Below are 23,154 nucleotides of genomic sequence, written 5' to 3' on the forward strand. Positions count from 1 at the left end.
TGCTTACGTTTCATTTGTTACCTTCTGAATTCAGTATTCAATTGAGAAAAAATCCCAAGACAGTTCTATCTTGCACTGTAGAATGCATGTTTCAATCAGCTAATCAATTGTGGTGTTTTATTGATGGTGACTGCAGAGAAAACCTGTGGCGTTGACTGTCCTGCCCTCTATTTATTAAGGGGAGAAAGCATGACAATGGACACTGGGAGGGAGTGGAAATTATTTTATTAACTTAAAAAAAAAAATCTCTGCAAACATATTTCTTTTCATGTCTATTCGCAGTTAATAGAATAAATTTGGATCTGATAATTGGAATGTACTTTGCATTTTACGGCCCCAAGTTTCCACATGATTTGCTCCTGATTTTTAGGAGCAACTGGTGGAGAACGGAGTATCTTAGAAATCGCAATTCTCCACATTTAAGTTTTCTGCAGTTCTAGTCAGTTAGAACAGTTTCACTTTTGAACAGAATTTTTTTTTCAAAAGGGGACGTGTCCGGCCACTGACGCCTGATTTGAAAGTTTCCACAGTGAAAACGTACTCCAAACTAACTTAGAATGGAGCAAGTGAAGATTTTTGTAGGCCTGAAAAAAACCTTGTCTACACATTAAAAAATCAGGCGCAGGTTACAAATTAGGCGTCGGGAACGAGGTGGGGGGGGAGGGGAGGGAGGGAAGTCATTACATTCTACAATAAATCCTTAGTTATACTTATACAAATAATTCCAACCTGAATAAAAATTTATAAGCAAAGAAAAGATTAAATAAACCATGTTCCTACCTGTGTGAAAGTAGGGAGAAGGCTGCAGGAAGCCTCACAAGTTGAGGCAGCCGTTCCCGACGGCAGGGGAGGGAAGGTAGTAAGGGCCCGACCGACGGCAGGGGGGCGGGGAGGCAGTAAGGGCCCGACCGACAGCAGCAGCCGTTCCCGACGGCAGGGGAGGGAAGGCAGTAAGGGCCCGACTGACGGCGGGGAGGCAGTAAGGGCCCGACCGACAGCAGCAGCCGTTCCCGACGGCAGGGGAGGGGAGGCAGTCAGGGCCCGACTGACGGCAGGGAGGAGGCAGCCGTTCCCGACGGGGGGGGGGGGGCCCCCTGCCGTCGGTCGGGCCCGTCGGGAAATGGCTGCCTCAACTTCTGAGGCTTCCTGCAGCCTTCTCACTGCTGCAAGAAGCTTCAGTGCTGATCATGGAAGGGCAATGTGCTTTTATTTAAAAAATGTTAAAAATTGAACAGCTACAAAGAACTACAAAAATGGCAGAGTGCCAATGTTTACTTCACACTGTGCGTGCGCGAACACTCCAACACGCACGCGCAGGGTTGCCGGCACGAAAAAAATCTCATTTAAATGGTACCCTCCCCCTCCCACTTACAAAATCGGCGTGAGTGGTAGGCTCCGCCCCCTGGGCGCCGCGCCAAGCTGACGTCGAGCTGCAAAGCGCTCGAGAATAGCACGTTTTTTTTCAGGTGCCGTTTTCGGCACGAAAACCGGGCGCCCAGCTTGGTGGGGCGCCTGTTTTGCCGCATGTGGAAATTTGGGGCCTACGTGTGTACTTTGCAGTTCATAGTTTGTAGTGTAGAAGTATTTCTGGATCTCTGATTTTAAGTCATTGCAATTTAGATGATAGAAGACTTCTTCAAGAAGATGCATTATCTTGTGTTAAAAGATTCTGGCTAGAATTTCCTATCCGCCCGCCCGATCGCCGCCCAAAAGACCGCTAAGACTGAGAAGATTATCGGCGGCGAAAACTCCCCCCACCCCCAAAAATAAAAAAATCTGCCGTGTGAAAAACATGGGCCTTGCACCCCCATTCTGAGTGGAAAAAGTGCAATTTATGGTCGATTGGTAAACAAAATGGGAGGACATTTTTTTTTAAATCAATAAAAATTTACACCAAGGCTGCGGGTTGGGCCTAACACCAGAAAAACAATAAAAATAATTTTTCAAAAAAACATTCCCAAGACAGTTTAAAACTAAATCACCACAACACATTTTTTAAAATAATTAATAAAAATCCAATTACTAACCTTTTTCTTGGAGAGCTATTCATCTGCTGCCTAGCTCCGCTGATCCTCGTCGGCGGTTTTTTTTTTAAAACTTACCCCTCCGGGTCACCACTCAGCCAAATATCGCGCCAGGGCGATCTCAGGACGGTGCATGCCGCTCTCCGCCCCCCAGCGGTATCTCAACTACCGGTGTAACTCGGGTAAGGACATTTTCGCTAACCTGATTACCTGGGCAGTAAGCCATAGGAAATTCCAGCCCTCTGTTTAAAGCAATAAAGTGTTAATATGCAGACATTGATGTCTAATCAGAGCTTTGCTAGGATAAATAGTTGTGTTGTATTTAATCTGAGTTTGCATTAGTGAGAAATATTTCCTTAGAAATGTTAACTTGAGTTTTTGTAGTTATTGAAATGAGTTATTTTCGACAAAGATGAAGCATCCCAAAGTGCAATTGATCCTTTTTGTGTCCATTTGAACAGGGTTGTTTACTATATAGGGATTTAAATAACCATAATATGACAGCCATGTCCATAAACCCAGAAACATTGGAACAAGAAAGCACAGTTAATCTTCCAGGTATGTAATAAATTGATAGTAATCTAAATTATAACATAGTTTGTATTTTGGAGTGGGGAATGGAATATTGAAATAATAGTTGCAATGGTATTCGCGTTGCCATTTGTAAAGGAGGTTCTTTCACAGATGAATGTGTTTTATGTAGAAGGCTAGAATTTGTTAACTTTTTACAGTCAACGTCTATTTACTGAAAAGTAATTCATTGGGATGTTCTGTAGCAGATTATGGGTAAAAGCTGTCAGAAATTAGACTATCGAGGTTAATATTTTGTGAAAGGTCCACCAATCTGCCTGGTCTCTTTTCCCCTTTCTTCCTGCCCCCCCCGCCTCCCCCTTCCCGGCCCAGAAAAAAAAAATCCCCAAATGGTTTAATTCTGAATTCAAATAATTTTCTAGGGTGTTTTGATTTTCTGACCAGGTGACCAAAGAGGGATCGGTGCGGATAATTTTCATGCAAGCTGTTCCACCCTTTTTCACAGAATCATACAGCACAAAAGGAAGCAATTTGGCCCATCGTGCCTGTGCCAGCTCTTTGAAAGAGCTCTTTAAAAGAGCTATCTATTTATTCTCACTCTGCTGCTTTTTCCCCCATAGCCGGTAATTTTTTTTCCTTTTTCAAGTATGTATCCAATTCCCTTTTGAAAGTTACTATTGAATCTGCTTTCACCACTTTTAGGCAGTGCATTCCAGATCATAACTCGCTATGTTTCTTGGTTCTTTGTTCTCTTGTCAATTATCTTCACTGTCCTTTCTGGTTACTGATCCTCCTGCCAGTTGAAACAGATTCATCCTCTCTACTCCTCCCCAAATCTAATCAAAACCCCTCCTCCTTGATTTGACATTGTAACATTTTTGAAATTACTTTATTTTTAAGACATAATTCTATAAAACCAACGTGCGTGAAATTCCGGTCGGAGGCTTCTTTCAGACAAATGCCTCCGACCGGAGAATTTTTCCGAAAGTGCCTGGTGGTCCCAGAGGAGCGAGGAATTACGTCGGGGAGGCCTTCTCTTCCTGCGCTGCGAAGCGTGCTCCCGGCCTCCACGTGTGACTGCTCAACAAATCAGGTACAGTATTCTCAATTAATAGCAATGGGAACTCCATATCTACGAGTTTTCATTGCTATTAATTGAGAAAAAAACAAACACAATAACACCAAATAAAAAATAAACACACCTCGCATAATTAAAATTAATTGAAATTAAAGTTAATAAATATCTTGAGAAAACCTTTTTTTTTTCCCAAGTTTTTAAAGTTTTTTAAATTGTGGTTTAAAATAAATTTAACGTAGTGGGCAAGGTTTTAAAGTGTTTTTTCAATTTTATTTTTTATGTTTTAAGTGTGTTTTAAAACGCTTACACTTGTAAAAGTCGACTATTCGCCTGCTTTTATCAGGCGCAAGAGTTTTGAGGACATTTGCTGGGCAAGATATGGGTAAATACCCTTGCCCTTGCAAATGTTCTCACTCCCAATATACGGATGATCTGTCAAGCTTGAAAGATTAGAAAAGCCGGTTTTCAGCGCATGTGTATTGTGCGCTGAAAACCGGCTTTTGCGATGCCTTTCCCGGATCCGTTTACACTCCGTATGGATCCTGGAAAGCTGCAATTTCTGGGCCATTGTGTATTTCACAGCTTCCAAGACCTTTGGAAGCAGAGCTTAGAGTGTACATTTTCTTTAGTGGTGAGATGCAAGTAGGGGAAGTGATCAGTATATGGGCTTTGCAGATGCAAATACAATATTGGACAATGTCCGTATCCAGGAATCTCTCATCATACCCCTGGACCAAAGGGATAACTCTTAAGTTAAACTGATTTAAAATCATTGCAGCAAGAGGCTTGTGTATACATGATTGTTGCCTTAATTCCAAAGCATTCTAAAATATTTTGTGCTGGCAAAAATAAAATGTAGATTACAAATTAATTTAATTTCTCTCTTCAGGTTGCCAGGCTGAAGGACAGAACATCCTTTTCACAGATGGAGAATACATCAATCAAATTACAGCATCAAAAGATGCAAGTATATTGTTTGTAACAATAAACTCTTCGAACAATTTGCTTGAAAGTATTTCTTATGGTGGCATTACTGCACAGTTGTAATTAGGTGCATGCATTATTGCCCAATGAAGTTTACACAAGGTAAATAAGTATTATTATTAATCGCAATATTTTTCCCTTCTCTCTTGTAGGATGGATTTGTAGTTCGGATATATGCAACAAGCACTGAGCCTGTACTTCAACAGGAGCTGCAGCTCAAGCTAGCCAGGAAGTGTCTACATGCTTGTGGCCTCTCCTTGTTTGATCTAGAGAAAGACTTGCACATTATTAGTAAGGATTCTTGATTTTTTTTTTTGATTGCTTTATGTCTTTAACACTGTCTTTAGAGGCTGATTTTAGTTTTGTTTTGTTGCTTTCTTCACTTTGTATACATATCTTGCCTCGACTGCATTCCTTCCTGCTCCGTGCTTAGGTGAAAGAAGTTTGGGGTGAACTCTCTCACCAGTGGGATGCACAGACCACACAGTTAGTAATGAGTAACCAGGTTTACAGAGCTTGGACATCTAAAACAACAGCGCTAGCCTGACTTGTGCTGCCCTTGTCTCTGCAGTTCCTTCTGAAAGTAGATATTCAGATAGCTGATGACACTGAGACACGGGACGACTAATGTTGGCAGCCATTGCCTTAAGAATATTTGGGCAATTTTAACCCTCAAACGGGTGGGGTTGGTGGGAAGTTCAAATTTTAAAAATTTCAAACCAGATCCCAACGATTTTAACGGAGGTGGGACGAAGGACGAGCGACCAATCCACTCTCAGGAGGCGGGTGGGTGGGTCAGTCATTTGAAAGCTTTTAAGGAGGCTGTGTACCTCCATTTTAACACATTTTATATTTTTAACTCGTGTCAGCCAGGTTTCTCTGGCCCGGTGAATCTGACAGGTAAAAGGAGGTGAGAAGGGCTGGGTCCATAAGGTAGGTGCCTTTACAGTACTGTTTGTGGGCCAGGAGGAACAGGAGTGTTTTCCCCCAGCCCAACAAGACAAACTACCCTGTAAACCGCACCCCCGATCACACTCTGATCTTAAAAACTACAGGATGTTCAGTCCCATTCAGAATGCCTCCACCCCCAACGCTCCCGCCCCCTGTTCTGAACACATGCCAATATATCTGGGGCTCAGAAAGTACTGTGATTTGAGTTGCAGAGATAAGGAGCTGCTACTGGAGCACCCAGTCTCTGCTAAGATCTCAGCTGGGGCATTGGTAGTGGCGCTGCAATTTTTACAATGCTCCTGGGTTAGGGGTGTGAAGGGGGGTGCCGAGGGCAGGGAAAGAGAGGTCAGGACCCTTGCTTGATTCCTATCCAGCATTCCCTGCTGCAACTTCGAATTTGTATTCATTGGGTGAGTACAGATTAGGTACATCTGTGCTGTCCTCCGCAAATATATTGTCAAGGTACTGGAGGGGAATTGCTGCCTGAGGAATTATACTCCAGAGAGAGAGTTAGTGGCTTCAGGAGAGAATAGAGAAGAGAACTAGATGGGTAGGGGCAATTAGGATGCATTCCTTCGACTCTGGCTTCTTGTACATCCCCCCGCTTGCATGGCATGGCCGTTAGTGGTGCTTTCAGCCCACTCGCTTCAACCCCGCCATTGACGGCCATGCCTTTAACTATCTAAGCCCTAAGCTCTGGAGTTCATTCCCTACTCCTTGCCATGCTCCACTTCCCTGTTCTCTTAAGACTCTCCTTAAAATCCACCTCTTTTAGTCACCCCTCTTAATATCACCGCCTTTGGTTTGGCGTCCTTTTTTTGTCTGGTTACGCTTCTATGAAGCACCTTGGGATGTTTTCTATGTTAAAGGTGCTATATAAATGCAAGTTGTTGTTGTTGTTGAATGCTAGCTATTGAGGTGCTATGGGTAGTCTTGGCAGCACTGGAGTGGGGATGGAAAACCCAGCCTGAAGTTCCACCTTTTGGTTTGTAGTGCTTGCTGGAAGAGTTGCATGAACTTCAGATAATAGCAGGATCTGGGAAAATGTGAGGCTATCCACTTTGGTAGGAAAAATAAAATTATTAGTTTAAATGGGGAGAGATTGCAAAATGCTGCGGTACAGAGGGATGTACATGAAACACAAAGTTAGCATGCAGGTACAGCAAGTAATTAGGAAGGCAACTGAAATGTTGGCCTTTATTGCAAGGGGGATAGAGTATAAAAGAAGGGAAATCTTGCGACAGCAGTACAGGGCGTTGGTGAGACCACACCTGGAGTACTGCGTGCAGTTTTGGTCTCCTTATTTAAGGAGGGATATACTTGCATTGGAGGCAGTTCAGAGAAGGTTCACAAGGTTGATTCCTGAGATGTAGGGGTTCCTTATGAAGAAAGGTTAGACCTATACTTATTGGAGTTGAGAAGAATGAGAGGTGATCTTATTGAAACATATACGATTCTGAAGGGGCTGGACAGGGTAGATGCAGAGACGATGTTTCCCCTCGAGGGGGAATCTAGAACTAGGGGGCATGGTTTCAGAATAAGGGGTCACCCATTTAAAATGGAGATGAAGAGGAATTTCATGAATCTTTGGAATTCTCTACCCCAGAGATTTGTGGAAGCTGGGTCATTGAATATATTTAAGGTGCAGATAGACAGATTTTTGAATGATGAGAATCAAGGGATTATGAGGCCGGGCAGGGAAGTGGAGTTGAGGCCAAGATTAGATCATCCTTGATCTTATTGAATGGCGGAGCAAGCTCGAAGGGCCAAATACTCCTGCTCCTATTTCTTCTGTTCTTATGCATCAGATTGTAATCAGTGTCACCTGACTGACTACAAAGACTCTCACTTCAAAGGTGGGCACGGCATAGGATGGTGACAACCACGCTTGAAACTCCAGCAAGAAGTTAATGGCTCTCGGACTGGGTGGGAGAAAATGGGCGGACAAAATTAATGAGGAAACAAAGGATTCAATTTAGAATACAAGTATCTATTATTAAAATTGCTGAGTGGGTTACAACATTCTATTCTATTGAAAAGTCCTGTGTCATGCTATCTTTATGTGAAAGCGCATTAAAGTGTCAACATTTGCTTGCTGTACCATTATGCCTGTAGGTGATTGTTATTTGCAACTACGTGGTGACTCAGCTTGTTTCTTAACCATTAATTCTCTGTACTATCGGCTACTGTTTAGCCAAATTAGAATTTCTCTCCCATAACTGGGACCCAAGTAATCCTGGTTCGTCATTGGTTCTGAAATCCTTTTTATTAATCTTGCATTTAATTAAACTTATGTAGGATAATTATTAGATAGTCAATTAAATGTGGAGACTTGGTTATTACAGAACAGAATTACAACACAAGTGCAGAAGAGCATGCCAGGAGCGGTGCCAGGCATACTAAAAATGAGGTGCCAACCTGGGCAAGTTGCAACACGGGACTACGTGTATTCTGAAAACACAGCTAAGCAATCTCAATCAACAGATCAGATCAAAGCTCTGCAATTCTGCCACAGAGTTGTGAATGGTAGTGGACAATTAAGCAAACTAACAGGAGGAGGTGGCTCCATGAATATCTCCATCCTCGATGATGGCGGAGTCCAGCACATGAGTGCAAAAGACGAGGCTGAAGTGTTTGCAACCATCTTCTGCCAGAAATGTCGAGTGGATGATCCATATCGGCCTCCTTCTGAAGACCCCAGCATCACCCCAGTCTAAAGCCAATTCGATTCACTCCACGTGATATCAAGAAACAGCTGAGCGCACTAGATACAGCAAAGGCTATGAACCCCGACAACATCCCGGCTGTCGTGTTGAAGACTTGTGCTCCAGAACTATAGCTGCGCCTTTAGCCAAGCTGTTCCAGTACATCGACAACACTGGCATCTACGCAACAATGTGCAAAACTGCCCAGGTATGTCATGTCCACAAAAAGCAGGACAAATCCAATCTGGCCAATTACTGCCCCATCAATCGCCTCTCAATCATCAGCAAAGTGATGGAAGGTGTCGTCGACAGTGCTATCAAGCGGCACTTAACTCACCAATAACCTGCTCATTGACACTCTGGTTTCTGCCAGGACCACTTGGCTCCAGACCTCATTACAGCCTTGGTCCAAACATGGACAAAAGAGCTGAATTCCAGAGGTGAGGTGAGAGTGACTGCCCTTGACATCAATTGTCCTTTGACCAAGTGTGGCATCAAGGAGTCTGAGTAATACTGAAATCAGTGGGAATCGGGAGGGGAAAACTCTCCACTGGCTGGAGTCCTAACTAGCACAAAGGTGGTTGGAGCTCAATCATCACAGTCCCAGGACATTGCTGCAGGAGTTCCTCAGGGCAGTGTCCAAGGCCCAGCCATCTTCAGCTATTTCATCAATGACCTTCCCTCCATCAGAAGTTGGGGATGTTTGCCATTCACAACTCTTCAGATAATGAAGCAGTCCATTCCCGCATGCAACAAGACCTGGATGACCGTCAAGCTTGGGCTGCTAAGTGGCAAATAACATTCGCGCCACACAAGTGCCAGACAATGACTGTCACCTACATGCGAGAGTCTAACCACCACTCCTTGATGTTCAATGATATTACCATCGCCAAATCCCCCACCATCAACATCCTGGGGGTCACCGTTGACCAGAAACTTAACTGGACTAGCCAAATAAATACTGTGGCAACAAGAGCATATTGGAGGTTGGGTATTCTGTGGTGAGTGTCTCGCCTCCTGACACCACAAAGCCTTTCCACCATCTGCAAGTCAGGAGTGTGATGGAATTCTCACCACTTGCCTGGATGAGTGCAGTTCCAATAACACTCGAGAAGCTCGACACCTACCATCCAGAAAGAACAAAGCAGCCCGCTTGATTGGCACCCATCCACCACCTTAAACATTCACTCGCTCCACCATGGCTGTAGTGTGCAGCATCTTCAAGATGCAGTTCAGCAACTCACCAAGGCTTCTTCAGCAGCATCTCCCAAACCTGCGACCTCTACCATCTACAAGGACAAGGGCAGCACTCGCATGGGAGCACCATCACCTGCAAGTTCCCCTCCAAGTATCACACCATCCTGACTTGGAAATATATCTCCATTCCTTCATCATTGTGGGTCAGAATCGTGGCCTCCCGAACAGCACTGTGGGATTACCTTCACCACAAGGATTGCAGCAGTTCAAGGTGGCTCGCCATCACCTTCTCGAGGGCAATTATTAGGGATGGGCAATAAATGCTGGCCTTGCCAGTGACACCCACATCTCATGAACAAATGAAGAAAACATACGACAACAATACTCAGGCCTATGACAGAGATCTTCAGTTGTTGCTCTGCTCATCTTTTTTGCTACATTTTCCCTCCCTCCCTCCCTCCCTCTCCCTTCCTGCTGCTCTTTCTCGTGCTCTCTCACCTTGCCTGCAGCGCGCTCTCTCTCTGTCTCTCTCTCTCTCTCTCTCTCTCTCTCTCTCTCTTTCTCTCTCTGTCTCTCTCTCACCCTGCCTGTCTGTGTCTCGCGCTCTCTCTCGCTCTCGTCCTGCCTGTCTTTCTTTCTCTCTCTCTCGTCCTGCCTGTTCTTTCTCTCTCTCTCTCTCTCTCTCTCTCTCTCTCTCTCTCCTTACTCGTTTCTGTTACATTGCATCCTCTCTCCAAGCTCCCCCTTTCTTCCCTGTGTCGTTCCCTTCTTGCATCTCTCCTGTGCTCCCTAAGCTCTCTCCGCTTCGTGCTGCCACCAACAACATGACCCATGCAGTCTGTTTCTTTGATTCCTGCCGGCCTGACAATGTGATCCATCAGCTGCTTGCTTTTTCACTCTGCCGCCAACCACGCGACCTCGTCAGCCGCCACTCATTCATGCCACACAGCATTAGCTGCAGCACTAACATTGCGTAACATTTAATGTTGAAAATCCTGTATTACAGCACCACCTACAGGTGTAACCAGATATGAAAGTTAGCACTTTTAAACATGATTTTCCCATCAATAAACCGCTAATAGAAAGGGTAATACAGAAATGGCTCTGTTTTGTGTCTCTTTTTCAAAAACTGCACCTAGAAATTTCCATTGACAATGTTATAGAATGGTTAATGTTTGTATTTGAACATCCTATGCTAGTGGAACATGGGGGTTACTTTATGTTTCTATACACAGCATTGCAGATTTCATGGTAACTCCTCGTGCTGACAATATTTAGGTGCTATGCAGTCAATACCCAATAAATTTCCAGCATTTAAGCCAATGTAAAAAAAAATCTTCATTATATTCATAAAATACAAAAAGATTAAGTCCTTACACGTGTTCATTTTTATCAGGTACAGGATTTGATGAGGAGTCAGCTGTTGTCGGAGCCGGCAGAGAGTTTGCACTAATGAAAACTGCTAATGGAAAGGTATGTAATAATTTTTAAAAATTTATATAGTGCCTTTAACATAGTAAAATGTCCGAAGGCACTTCACAACAGTGTTACAGACAAACAGATAAATTTAAATGTTTAGAAATAGTTCTGTTTCTTGACTCCTTTTATATAAAATAAAGCCTAGAAATTACGATGTCAGTTAATGGTATGAAGTTCTTTAGATCTTTATTTGGACGTGGTGTTAATCCATTTATTTTAAATGCATCTGATCTGATAGGCTGATCTGATCATGGACTCAGTTCCACTTCCCTGCCCGCTCCTCATAACCCTTTACTTCCTTGTCGCTCAAAAATATGTCTCTCTGCCTTAAATGTATTCAGTGACCTCCACAGCTCTCTGGGGCAGAGAATTCCACAGATTTACAACCCTCTGAGAGGAAGAAATTTCTCCTCATCTCAGTTTTAAATGGGAGGCCCCTTATTCTGAGACTATGTCCCCTAGTTTTAGTTTCCCCCACGAGTGGAAATATCCTCTCTGCATCCACTTTGTCGAGCCCCTTCATAATCTTATACGTTTCAATAAAATCACCTCACATTCTTCTGAACTCCAATGAGTATAGTATGATGCCTACTCCATTTTAATGATCTTTCACTACAGCCATCCAGATAAGAATGTACATGAGTGGCAAGTTGATTTTTCTTTTCCTTTGCCTGGTATCTGCCTGCAATGATTTTTGTATTGGTAATTTAAGGCACACATTTTTATTTCGTCCACCACTGTGTACAGGTTTGGGAAATCTACCATGCAACTATTAACCTGTAGTAACATTTTTATAATGGCATGTAATACATAGCAAAGGCTTAAGAGAGTGATTGGCCATGTTTCTGTATCTTGTATGAAGTAATTAATTAGTTCAAAATGACTTGTGTTTTGTCAAATTACGGTCCACTTTATGGATTGAGTCATTTTGGTGGTGTAATTAAGGTAGGTCTAGAATGTGGAAGCAAAAGAATCCATTGTCATGCACATCTGTTGGAATTTTTGTTCTGAGATTGTGACTTTTCTCAGCCTTTTTAAATTGAATGCTTTATAATTTTTATTAAATGCTGTGTTTTGTGAAATGTTTGAAAAAATCATGGTGCACCTCATTTATTCAGATTCTGCATACAAATGAATAAACGGGAGTCCATCGAAATGGGAGTGGTGGTGGTGTAGTAACAATGGGACCCCATACCATTTAAAAGCTTGTCTCTCAATAGTAGTGTGAGCTGACCTACATGACTGACTGGTCTTTTGATTACAAAAGGCCGTTAAAGTATTTTCAATTCATGAAAACCCATTTATAAAAAGTTGCATCCATCTCCAAAACTCGCATTGGAAACCAGAATGAAAAAAGAAACAAGATTAATGGAAAAATATTTTTGGATTAGAAAGGAAGTATAAGTTACGTTGAAGGGAGAGGGAGAATTAAAATTTTAAACTCTAACAAAGGAGAGAAAATAGGAAGAATGGGAAAATGCAGAGTGTTTCCACTTGTTTGTTATGTAGGGATAATAGTGTAAAAGATGCCCTGACATCAGAGTAGCTTTATTCCTGGAATAGTGCAACAGTATGAGCTGAAAACATAAATCATCAGGCCTAGTGTAATGCTCATTTTCTTAAGGAAAAGATCTTATAATTTCTACTTTCTACTGCTGCCTGATACAATGGACCGGATTTTGCATTAAGAATAACAGGAAGGCTAACAGCGCTCACCGTTATTAAGGGGTAAATCGGACAGCAACGTTTGCACATGCACAGTTGAACGCGGAAATTGGGAAATTACTGTCCAAGTTGCCCTGCTCCTCCAGAAGCTTCGCTACACCAGTATCTCGCTGACAAACTCCACATTCAAAGGCATGAAGGGTGTGAAATTGTGGTACTTACCCACTAGATACCTGAAAAAGTTGGGGCTTACTGCCAAACAACCTCTCTGGCATTGTAAATTTAGTTTTAAATAGATTTAAAATTTTTTAAAACATATTTTTAAAAATAATTTTTGTACTTCTCCCTCTTCCCCTCTTCCCCTCTTCCCCTCTTCCCCTCTTCCCCTCTTCCCCTCTTCCCCTCTTCCCCTCTTCCCCTCTTCCCCTCTTCCCCTCTTCCCCTCTTCCCCTCTTCCCCTCTTCCCCTCTTCCCCTCTTCCCCTCTTCCCCTCTTCCCCTCTTCCCCTCTTCCCCTCCCCCCCTTCTTTCTCTCCCTCTCAAAATCCCATGTCTTTCCCTCTCCTTGGGCCCAATTTTGGTCATGACTAGCTCCAATTTTTTTGAGTAAGTAGGTTTTTCTGGCGTAAGTTTAAAAAAAATGCCATTTTCCCCAATAAACTTTCTCCAGAGTAAGTCAGTTAGGTATAATTTTTTTTAGTTGAGCTTTTTTTTCAAAAGGGGGCGTTCCCAGCCACTTACGCCAGTTTTGGCCATTTATGCCACTTCGGCCAGCAAAAACTTACTCCAAATCGACTTGGGTCAGCATATGTGGCCAACTCTGAGAAACATTACAGGCAGTTAAGAATTCGGCGCAGGTTAGTACATTTAAAGCACCACAGTGCTGAGCTTCACACCATTTATTCTGATCTATCTTTCTTTGGTCCAATGTGGATAATCTCAGCCAGGGGAAACAACCTTTCAACATCTATTTAATCAACTTCGCTTATAGTTTTTTAACTCATTACTTGATCTAATTTAAGTTATAGGTAGATTATATGAAATATGTAACATGAAGAACATGAAGTCCTTCCCCCTCTCTGCACTGAATTCCCACTTGCCAAATTCCCAGCTTTTGCACTCCTATTTCTGACAACTCTGAGTGACCTTGAATAAATACTGCAGGATATTTATTCCCCACTCACCAGGCGAAACATCGGGGCGTCCCTTCGGCCAGGGATAGGGGCTGCGATCATCAGGTCCTGTTCACAGCCTGCAAGACACGCTGGGAGAGCGAGGCGCATGCGCACAGACCCCACTGCGTATGCGGACAGCTGCCGGCAGTGTTTTCTGCGCTGGGTTGTTGCTCCGCCCCCCCCCCCCCCCCCCCCCCAGCACTATGTACGCCACGCTAGGACACGGGAGACTCGGCAGAGCGGGCAGGATGGGGTGACTTTTTCGGCGCCATTTCCAGCGTGCAAAGTCGGCGCATTTGGGGTAAGTGCGCCAAAAAAAGGTGTTGGGGAAAATTGGGCCCCTTATTTCACTTTCTGTACATGATTTGGCATTGAATTAAATATTTTAACTTGCCCTTGCTGGTTTAGACTCTGCGGGCCCAAGTTTCTGATATCCGCTAGAACGGCGCAACTCCGAAAGGCTCGTCTATTTTGTGGAATGAAAAGCGCGCCAAAAACTTACCCCTCAATTCTCCGAGTGCAGCAGGCCTGTTCAGCAGTCAGCGCAATGCAGCACAACAGCAGGGGGCGGAGCTACAGCCCTGGGCCAAAAAGAGTGCTGGCAGCTACGCGCTTGCACAGTGGAGTCTGCGCACGTGCGCAGTAGCTACTGGCACCCAGATTCTGTGTGCGTGTGCTGCCGGCTGTGTGGGAGGGGCCCGAAGCACGCAGCCCCTAGCCCTGGCTGAATGACTCCTGGAGCGGGAAGAGTGCAGATTTCCAGCATGCAGCCCCTGGCCGAATGGGCTCCTGCAGAGTGCAGATTTCCAGCCTGCAGCACGCAGCCCCTAGCCCCTAGCCCTGGCCGGGCTCCCGGTGCTCCCGAACGGGTAGGTGCAGTAGGAACTTTTTATTGATTGATTTATTGAATGATTTTTTTAATTTATAGATTTATTGTTTTATTTATCATTTATTATTGATTATTTTTAAAAGTGAAGTGTTTAATACTTTGGAAAATGCCCTAACTTCCCTCTAACCTCCCTCCACCCCCCCCCCCCCCCCCAAATCTCTGGTTTACCTGCGCCTAATTCTAAAGTGTACGCAAGGATTTTCTGAGCGTACAAAAGTCGACACTTACTCCGTTCTAAGTTAGTTTGGAGTAACTTTTCGGTGCCTGAACTTGCAAAACAGACATAAGCGGCTGGTAACGCCCCCTTTGGGGGAAAAAAAACTGAACTAAAACGAAACTAAACTAACTCACTAGAACTAGAGCAAATTAAATGCCGAGAATTGCGATTTCTAAGATACTCCAAACTAAACTAGTTGCTCCAAAAAAATAGGAGCAACTCCACCCGAAACTTGGGCCCCTTCTGTGCTGTATGATTCTATGACTAACCACTGTAAAACCATATAAAATCGCAACTAAAAATGCAATTGAAATTGAAGATGCTCATTTTTGTCACAAAAAATCATGTTCCAAAATATGTAATCCACATATATTAGAATTAGCGACTCCATGTAAATTTTTGCAGGCTGGCTTTTGCTAGAAAAAGCACATTTTATTTTACTGCGATGATCATCAGTCTCACAGAATTCTACAGTAAGTTAACGATCAGCCATACAAGACCACATCACATTACTGAGTTAGTACTGGGTTGTTTATTAACTACTCATGATCAACATCCTAGAAAGAATTAATTTCAACTTCAATTATGCCAATACTCAGCCCTTGGCCAAATTATACAGATCACAAATTAGACATCTAACCAAAGGAGTCCATTCAAAGAGCAATCCAGTTAGTCCCACTCCCCTGCTCTTTCCCCATATCCCTGCAATTTTTTTCTCCTTCAACCATTTCCCTGCAATTTCTTCTCAAATCTGCAGGCTTGTAGATAAAGCATGATGGATGTTGCTATACTGCTTGAAAAGTGATAGAATATGGATATTTGAATTGTGCAGTTATTTTTTTTTTAAAGTTCATTTTCCTTTCGTCCCTAGATGTATTATACTGGCAAATATCAGAGCCTTGGAATCAAACAAGGAGGTCCTACTGCAGGGAAATGGGTTGAGCTGCCCATTACAAAATCACCAAAGATTGTACAGTTCTCTGTGGGCCATGATGGTTCTCATGCCTTAATGGTGGCTGAAGATGGAAGTGTTTTCTTCACGGGGTTGGCTAGTAAAGGAGAGGATGGCGAATCAGGTACAAGCTTGGAAGTGGGCGTATTTAATGTAAGAATGTTTCGTGTATGTCATTTGCTGATAATGAAATAGTCATGAGCATATAAAACTGCACAACCATTTCAGGGCACGAGTTCTTCTAAGAGCAGGGAGTATAAAATTGTAGTGGTAGTCAGACATGTATGACCACAACAAACAGGAAAATGACTAGCGCTATTGGAAATGATAGAAATGAGTTTGATGGGACCCTACTTTATGAAGAGTTCCAAAAGGATTATTTTAATGCGCACTAATCCGTCAAAGCTAACTCTATGCCATTTAAAAAAAAAAATAAGGAATAACGCAAGATTTTGATTTTATATTCAGAGCTATGAACAATGAAAAAAATTGCTTCCTGGAAGAAAAAAAATGCGCAACAATAAAGACCCTCTGGTCCATCGAACCCATCCCACACAATTGCGATACCTTGTGTATCAAAATATTCACTCTACCCCACCCCAAACCACGTGATCTCCAGAACCCAGGCAAATCTGTGAAATTCCTCTCCGACCCATCTAGGTAATCCAGAAGATAAATCTGGCGCTCAGTCCCCTGCAGCACCTTGCCCTCAAAGAGGTGATCTCAACCCCAGCCAGAAACGGGTCCAGCTCTCAAAGTAATTCAGCGAATCAGCATCTACCGCACAAGATGGCAGCCTGTTCCAGAGATTCACCATTCTCTGCAAAAAGGACCACCCCCTGACATCTCATGTTTAAATGGATACACAGGCCAGGTCCAAGATCACCCCAACCTCTGTCGTTGAGCTGCAGTACGCAGACGATGCCTGCGTCTGCGCACGTTCTGAGGCTGAACTCCAGGATATAGTCGATGTATTCACCGAGGCATATGAAAGCATAGGCCTTGCTCTTAACATCCGTAAGACAAAAATCCTCCACCAGCCTGTCTTCGCCGCACAGCACTGCACCCCACGCACCAGTCATCAAGATTCACGGCGCGGTCCTCAATAACGTGGACCACTTCCCATACTTCGGGAGCCTCGTATCAACAAAGGCAGACATTGATGCAGAGATTCAACACCGCCTCCAGTGCGCCAGTGCAGCTTTCGGCCGTCTGAGGAAAAGAGTGTTCGAAGAGCAGGCCCTCAAACCTACCAGCAAGCTCATGGTCTACAGGGCTGTAGTAATACATGCCCTCCTGTATGGATCAGAGGCATGGACGATATACAGAAGACACCTCAAGTCGCTGGAGATATATCACCAACAATGTCTCCGCAAGATCCTGCAAATCCCCTGGGATTCCCAGCATTGAAGCACTGACCACACTCGATCAGCTTCGCTGGGCAGGCCACATAGTTCGCATGCCAGATACGTGACTCCCTAAATAGTTTGCTCTATGCAGAGCTCCTTCACGGCAAACAAGCCAAAGGTGGGCAGCAGAAACGTTACAAGGGCACCCTCAAAGCTTCCCTGGTAAAGTTCGACATCACCACTGACACCTGGGAGTCCCTGGCCGAAGACCGCCCTAGGTGGAGAAAGTGCATCCGGGAGGGCGTTGAGCTCTGCGAATCTCAACGCTGCGAGCGTGAAGAGGTCAGGCACATGCAGCGGAAGGAATGTGCGGCAAATCAGTTCCCCCCCCCCCCCCCCCCCCGACGAATGTCTGTCCCACCTGTGACAGGGTCTGTGGCTCTCGTATTGGACTATTCAGCCACCAAATAACTCACTTTAGGAGTGGAAGCAAGTCTGAAGATGAAATGGATACACGCAATTTTAAGTGATTACAGGCATCAGTGGTTTACGATGAGTAAAAATAGAAAAATCTTTATCCAAGTTTCTAAGTCATTGGTCTAGCTGCTCTGTCCCAGGAGTTTAAAAAAAAAAATGTTTTATCTGGATTACTGACTTGATTCAAATTACTCCCTGATGTCCGAAGGGGATGGGCAATACGAAGCAATATATAAGTACCACTTTAAAACTTAATGTTTAAAATTTCCCACTCTGAACACACCCCATTTGGAGGAGCTTACCATCCAGTGCTGTCAGTGATCGGGTGGAGATACCTGTATCATGGGTTCATTTTATTGTGGTTTGCCACTTGAAACTGGCTTACAAGCTGATGTGCAGCCACCCAACCACAAGGTGAACATGCTTCCAGCTGAGTACGCTGCATAAACAAAAGTATTGTCATTCCATCTGAGAGTCTTATCATTTTCATGCAACTGTCCTCCTGAGAGAAGGCCTGGACGTTTAAGATTTAAACACAAACTGAGTGCAAAGTATAATCCAGGCCCAAGAGGGCTAATTATCTCTGCAATTGTCTTTCTTTTCATTAAACATAACCATTAACGTGTATACTACAATAGAAATGTATAGCCATTGACATAGATTTTCTACATTGTAGCTAAAAGCAGGCGCCAACCAAAACCTTATAAGCCAAAGAAAATGATCAAAATGGAAAGTAAAACAGCAGTCAATACAGCATGTAATAATGGAAGCAGCGCTATCACAACAAAGGAGGGAGAACTGTACATGTTTGGAAAAGATGCTGTTTACTGTGATAGCTCAGGTTGGTAATCTAAAATGGTCAATACATGTTTGTATTTTGTCTTCCTGCCAAAACCTTTTCTTCAGTGATCCTTCATTTGGTTAAGCATATATTCTTAAACGTTTTAAAATGTAATTCTATAAATAGGTCTTGTGACTGAGTTGAAGGGCCACTTTGTGATGCAAGTAGCCATGGGTAAAGCTCACGCCTGTGTATTAACAAAGAATGGAGAAGTTTGGACATTTGGTGTGAACAATAAAGGCCAATGTGGAAGGGAGACTGGTGCACTCTGTCAAGGGGGGAAAGGTAAGCAGTGTCATTCAGGAGCAGCTCATACTTTCACTTTGTGAGATGTATATTTGTTGTCGGGAACATTCCATAACAGATTTTTTACCAAAATGTATAATCCATTTCCTTTGAGCAAACTGATTGTTGCCAGGAACTTTGTAAAGGCTATTACCTTGTAAAAATACTCTGATGTAAATGCAAACATCTGTCAACATCTGAAAAGAGAAAAGGTTAATGTTTTGTGTGGAGGTCTTTGTAAAAGTGTTGCATTATTTTTAAAATAGGAGGGAATTTTAATATGTCAGCATCCTGCCATGGAGATCCAAACAAGTCTCCATTTGCACCTATAGTCTTGCCAATGATTTGGGGTGACTGATGTGTGCCAGGGACAGCGCTCTTGATTTTCATGGACGATGGTGCTTTGGATCGGCCTGGATACAGGTGCCAAAGCTGGGGAAAGATAATTCAGGCATGGATGCTGCAAACGTCAGTATTACGAAGTTCTTTCATAACCTGGTTGGTTATATTAGACCTAGACTGGTTTGAAGCTTGCCTGAAGTGAACAAAGCTACTTGGATGTTATCATTTAATAGCTTTGAGTGCAGGTGGTACAGGAAAATGTCCCTCTAAATTGAAGTTATTTCTTCCAAGGTAGTAGCTACATTTTTTTAAAAAAGCATGTATCTATGATCATGAGTAATTAAAACTGAAAGTTTCTTATATAAGGTGAGATGGTTCAGTGCTAAAGATTGTTACATTTTTGCACCCGGCATAAGCTTTTATATCTCTTGAGTCATACCAGCTCTCCATATGGCCATTCTGACTGAGACAACCAATTAGTGCTTCACTGTTGAACTTTTTTGATGAGCACTAGTACTTTGAGCTCATTCAGACTTGTTACACTTACCATGTTGTGTCAAATATGAAAATAGCAACAACAGCTATCCTCTTTCCCCGTTGGACGTTGTGCTGGAATGGTTAGAGCATGGTGATTGAGACCCTCAAATATCCAGTGCTATGACATGCAGGAGCAGTGCCTTGTGCTTTCCTCCCAGCATTGCAGTTTTGCAAGGTGTGTAACCTATTGAAGGCTGACTCGCTAGAAGATGATGCATGGGGATGAGATGGCATCCTTGGATATTTCACACATTGACAAATAGGAAAAATCCACAGGCACTTCAATACATTGTGCACAATCATTTATTGGTGTGAATAGTCTTATTCTTGTCCATGTTTTAATTTGAGTCAATGGATGTTAAATAAATATTAAGACTAATTTAGGCAGAAATACTGTGAATTTAAGTGTCCCATGTGTTTGTTTTTGAGTAGGTTTCAATGTGGAAAACATGGCAACAGCAATGGATGAGGATTTAGAAGAGGAGCTGGATGAAAAGGATGAGAAATCCATAATGTGCCCCCCTGGGATGCACAAATGGAAGCTGGACCAGTGCATGGTCTGCACTGTGTGTGGAGACTGCACAGGCTATGGAGCCAGTTGTGTCAGCAGTGGGCGACCAGACAGAGTCCCTGGAGGGTAGGTTCACAATGTGCTATTGTTTCATATTGAGCCAGTAATGTATGTCTTAAAGAATCAAACAGTAAAATGAATAACTGAGAAATGTACTGAAGGGTTGACAAACATAATCTGTAACAAAAGCAAAATGCTACAGATGCTGGAAATCTGAAATAACAATAGAAAGTGCTGGAAACACATAGCAGGTCAGGCAGCATCTGTGGAAAAAGAGAGTTTAATGTTTAAGGTCAATGATCTTTCATCAAAATATGATCTGTAGTCTAGTCAATTTAATTATGCACCTGCTTGAAGCAAAATGACCCATTTCTTTGCCTGCCAGAAGCCGCATTTCAAAACTGTCACGTTAATTTTTTTAAATCAACCACCATAAAAATGCTCATCTTGCAGCATCTTTGTTAATCATGTGGAGGTCTTGTGTTTTTTATGTATGGATTAGCTTTGCTTAACAAAAATCTGGTTGAATGTGGTGAGCCAGTTGACATTCAGTTGTGGGAACTCCTGGAATTCTTTCATCTCTGTATTTGAGATTGTATTGTAAATCTTCCTCATTCAAATGCCACATGAAATATGATTCATGGCCTTGTAAGTAAAGTAAGAGAAGATTGGAAACCACACCACACAGAAATTCCTTTTCTTTAAAAATAACGTGTCTTTTCTGTCTTTTTGTCCAGTGATGTTCCCTCACTCAGTTGTATTCTGAACCAGACTTCAGTCTTTTATCGCTTATTGTTGGCAATGGCTTCCTTGTCAAATTTCTCCAAGAAAAAGTGTTTGTTACACTATTACTAAATACAGCCTTTCATCCAGCCAGATGTGCTTTTATAGCCACTTGGTTACATCGTCTAACAGAATATCTGGCTAATAAAGCCGTGTAGAAAATGCTCACTTTAGATCAGTGTATCAATTCCTCCAGAAGCCATAATAAGCCATTCTCAAGGCACTTTCGAAGTGAGGATATATTTATGCCTGACTCGGGTTTCTTTACGTGGAAGATTCTGTCAGATCAGCGCCGCTCTGGCACAAACTGCTGTGGCAGTTGCCAGAATGCTAGGCTGAATACAACCCAGATTGTTGCAGCAGTCCACAGGAAGACTTATGATCTGGAGGTCATGACGTCCATTTGATGATCCTTGCTGTGCAAATGTGCATGGCTAAGAATTTCAGTTCTTGATGGGTGTCCAAATTAAACTCTGGCATTACCTTTCTTAAAGGTCTATACAATTAAATGGAAGCCACCCTAAAGGGCACAAGTTAAGTTTAAAAGTTACCCTGAACATGACTTCAACTCCTTCACTCACCAGCAATTAATTGAGGTCATGGCTTCTGAGGTGCAGATCCACATTTGATTTTTTTTTAAGCAAGTGAGATTTTGGTTTTGATCATGCAATGCCAGGCACTCAATGTGCACATGGATCTCTTGCTCCTTGGTCTAAGCCCTATAAGGTGCCCAATGTGCTCAAATACATATAAGTAGAGCAGAGGGGTTTTGGAGCCAGCTTTCAAACTGAAATCAAACTCATTATGCTCTGACTTTCATGAAAATTTGGCAGCTGCTCCATAATGGAGTGGTCTATATATCTGCTGCCCCTCCCTTCCACAGCAGAAAGTCGGAGTGCAGAACAGGCAGCTTGGCAGCCCTTGGGTTGCTAGCATGTGCCCTGGAGCGCCAGAAAATGATGTATTGAAGTGAGCTCAATTATATGTGGGTGTTTATGTTATATGACTGCCCGTTTGTCTCATTAGATACTTCGGCAGGGGAGGACAACCCTACTATATATATCTCTCCCACAATTCAGCGGAGTGTTTTTGATCGGGACCAACCTGTTAAATGAAGCACCTGCTGCTTTTTCAAGCTAAAGGATGTAGTTTAATATAAATGTATAAAAATTGAAGATGGTGATACTAGTGGAAACAATTTGTGATTTGTTCAGGAGATTGCCTGACAGCTGGCAATTCTCAAAAGATGCATATTTTGTTTTGGGGTGAGAGTCTCACAAAGTAACTGCAGTTAAATTACCGATAAGCTTGTTGCCAGGACACTCGCAACAAGTGTTTTTGCTAAATTTCTGTTGGTAGCAGTAACATTTTTCAACCTTTGGGCACCTATGCATTTTATCTCTTTCCAGATAAATGGCTGATTAGATCCTTTCCAGAATGTAGCACCTGCATTTATCCAACAATTTCTGAGATTTGAGTTAAGGGTTTATTGTAAATGGAGAAGAATACCAGTCACTGCAGGATATTGTGTGCTTGAGAAGCCATTTCTCTGACCCTCAGGTTGTACTATCGCTACCATTAGCACAATCGAGGTGTGCCATTGATAGTGAAACTATCTATACCTTAGGTTTTCTGATCAAGTTCTCCAGTCTTGGACACTGTAGTGAATATCCTAAGGCTGATGCCAGCAGCTATATTTATAGTTAATGAATCAAGGCAACTCATGAGGCAACTGTTACTGAACCTGGTCGCTAACTCACTTCCATAATCCCAAAAAGGCCAGATTGAGTGCACTGGCTGCTCATTGAGATAGTAAACTGCAGTGGACTATGCACTTCACTTTCTAGTCTCTAGCCCATCTCGCTGTAGTGTCTGCTTCCTTCACAAGGTTGGACGTAGTCAATTGGGGGTGTAATCAAGTCAAACTTCCACACCTTTCTGCTCAACACCATGCTCAGATTCAGAGCTTCATGATGGGTGCTTTCAGCAGGTGTAAGGTCCACCCTAGCAGTGGGACTCGATAAGCAGAGTTCCCAATCACTCATTTGGAAAGCTCATCCATCATGATTTTTGATCAAAGTGAGGCCCAAGGTTGTGTTTCTCTAAATAGAATTTCTGAAGTA

The 23,154-nt window shown here is 43.0% G+C and overlaps 1 protein-coding gene across 8 annotated transcripts in view; it reads left to right on the forward strand.

Moving 5' to 3' along the window:
• Positions 1–23,154, forward strand: part of mycbp2 (MYC binding protein 2) — a 196,305-nt gene that overhangs the window by 19,140 nt on the left and 154,011 nt on the right. For all 8 annotated transcript variants that reach the window (XM_070891705.1, XM_070891708.1, XM_070891712.1 and 5 more), the window contains exons 5-12: positions 2,486–2,582; positions 4,523–4,596; positions 4,770–4,908; positions 10,867–10,943; positions 15,766–15,970; positions 18,349–18,513; positions 18,640–18,798; positions 20,110–20,314. In XM_070891705.1, coding sequence (XP_070747806.1) covers positions 2,486–2,582; positions 4,523–4,596; positions 4,770–4,908; positions 10,867–10,943; positions 15,766–15,970; positions 18,349–18,513; positions 18,640–18,798; positions 20,110–20,314 — 1,121 coding nt within the window. The remainder of the gene's footprint in view (positions 1–2,485; positions 2,583–4,522; positions 4,597–4,769; positions 4,909–10,866; positions 10,944–15,765; positions 15,971–18,348; positions 18,514–18,639; positions 18,799–20,109; positions 20,315–23,154) is intronic.

Source organism: Pristiophorus japonicus, chromosome 10 (genome assembly GCF_044704955.1).
Source record: "Pristiophorus japonicus isolate sPriJap1 chromosome 10, sPriJap1.hap1, whole genome shotgun sequence".
Lineage (NCBI taxonomy): Eukaryota > Metazoa > Chordata > Chondrichthyes > Pristiophoridae > Pristiophorus > Pristiophorus japonicus.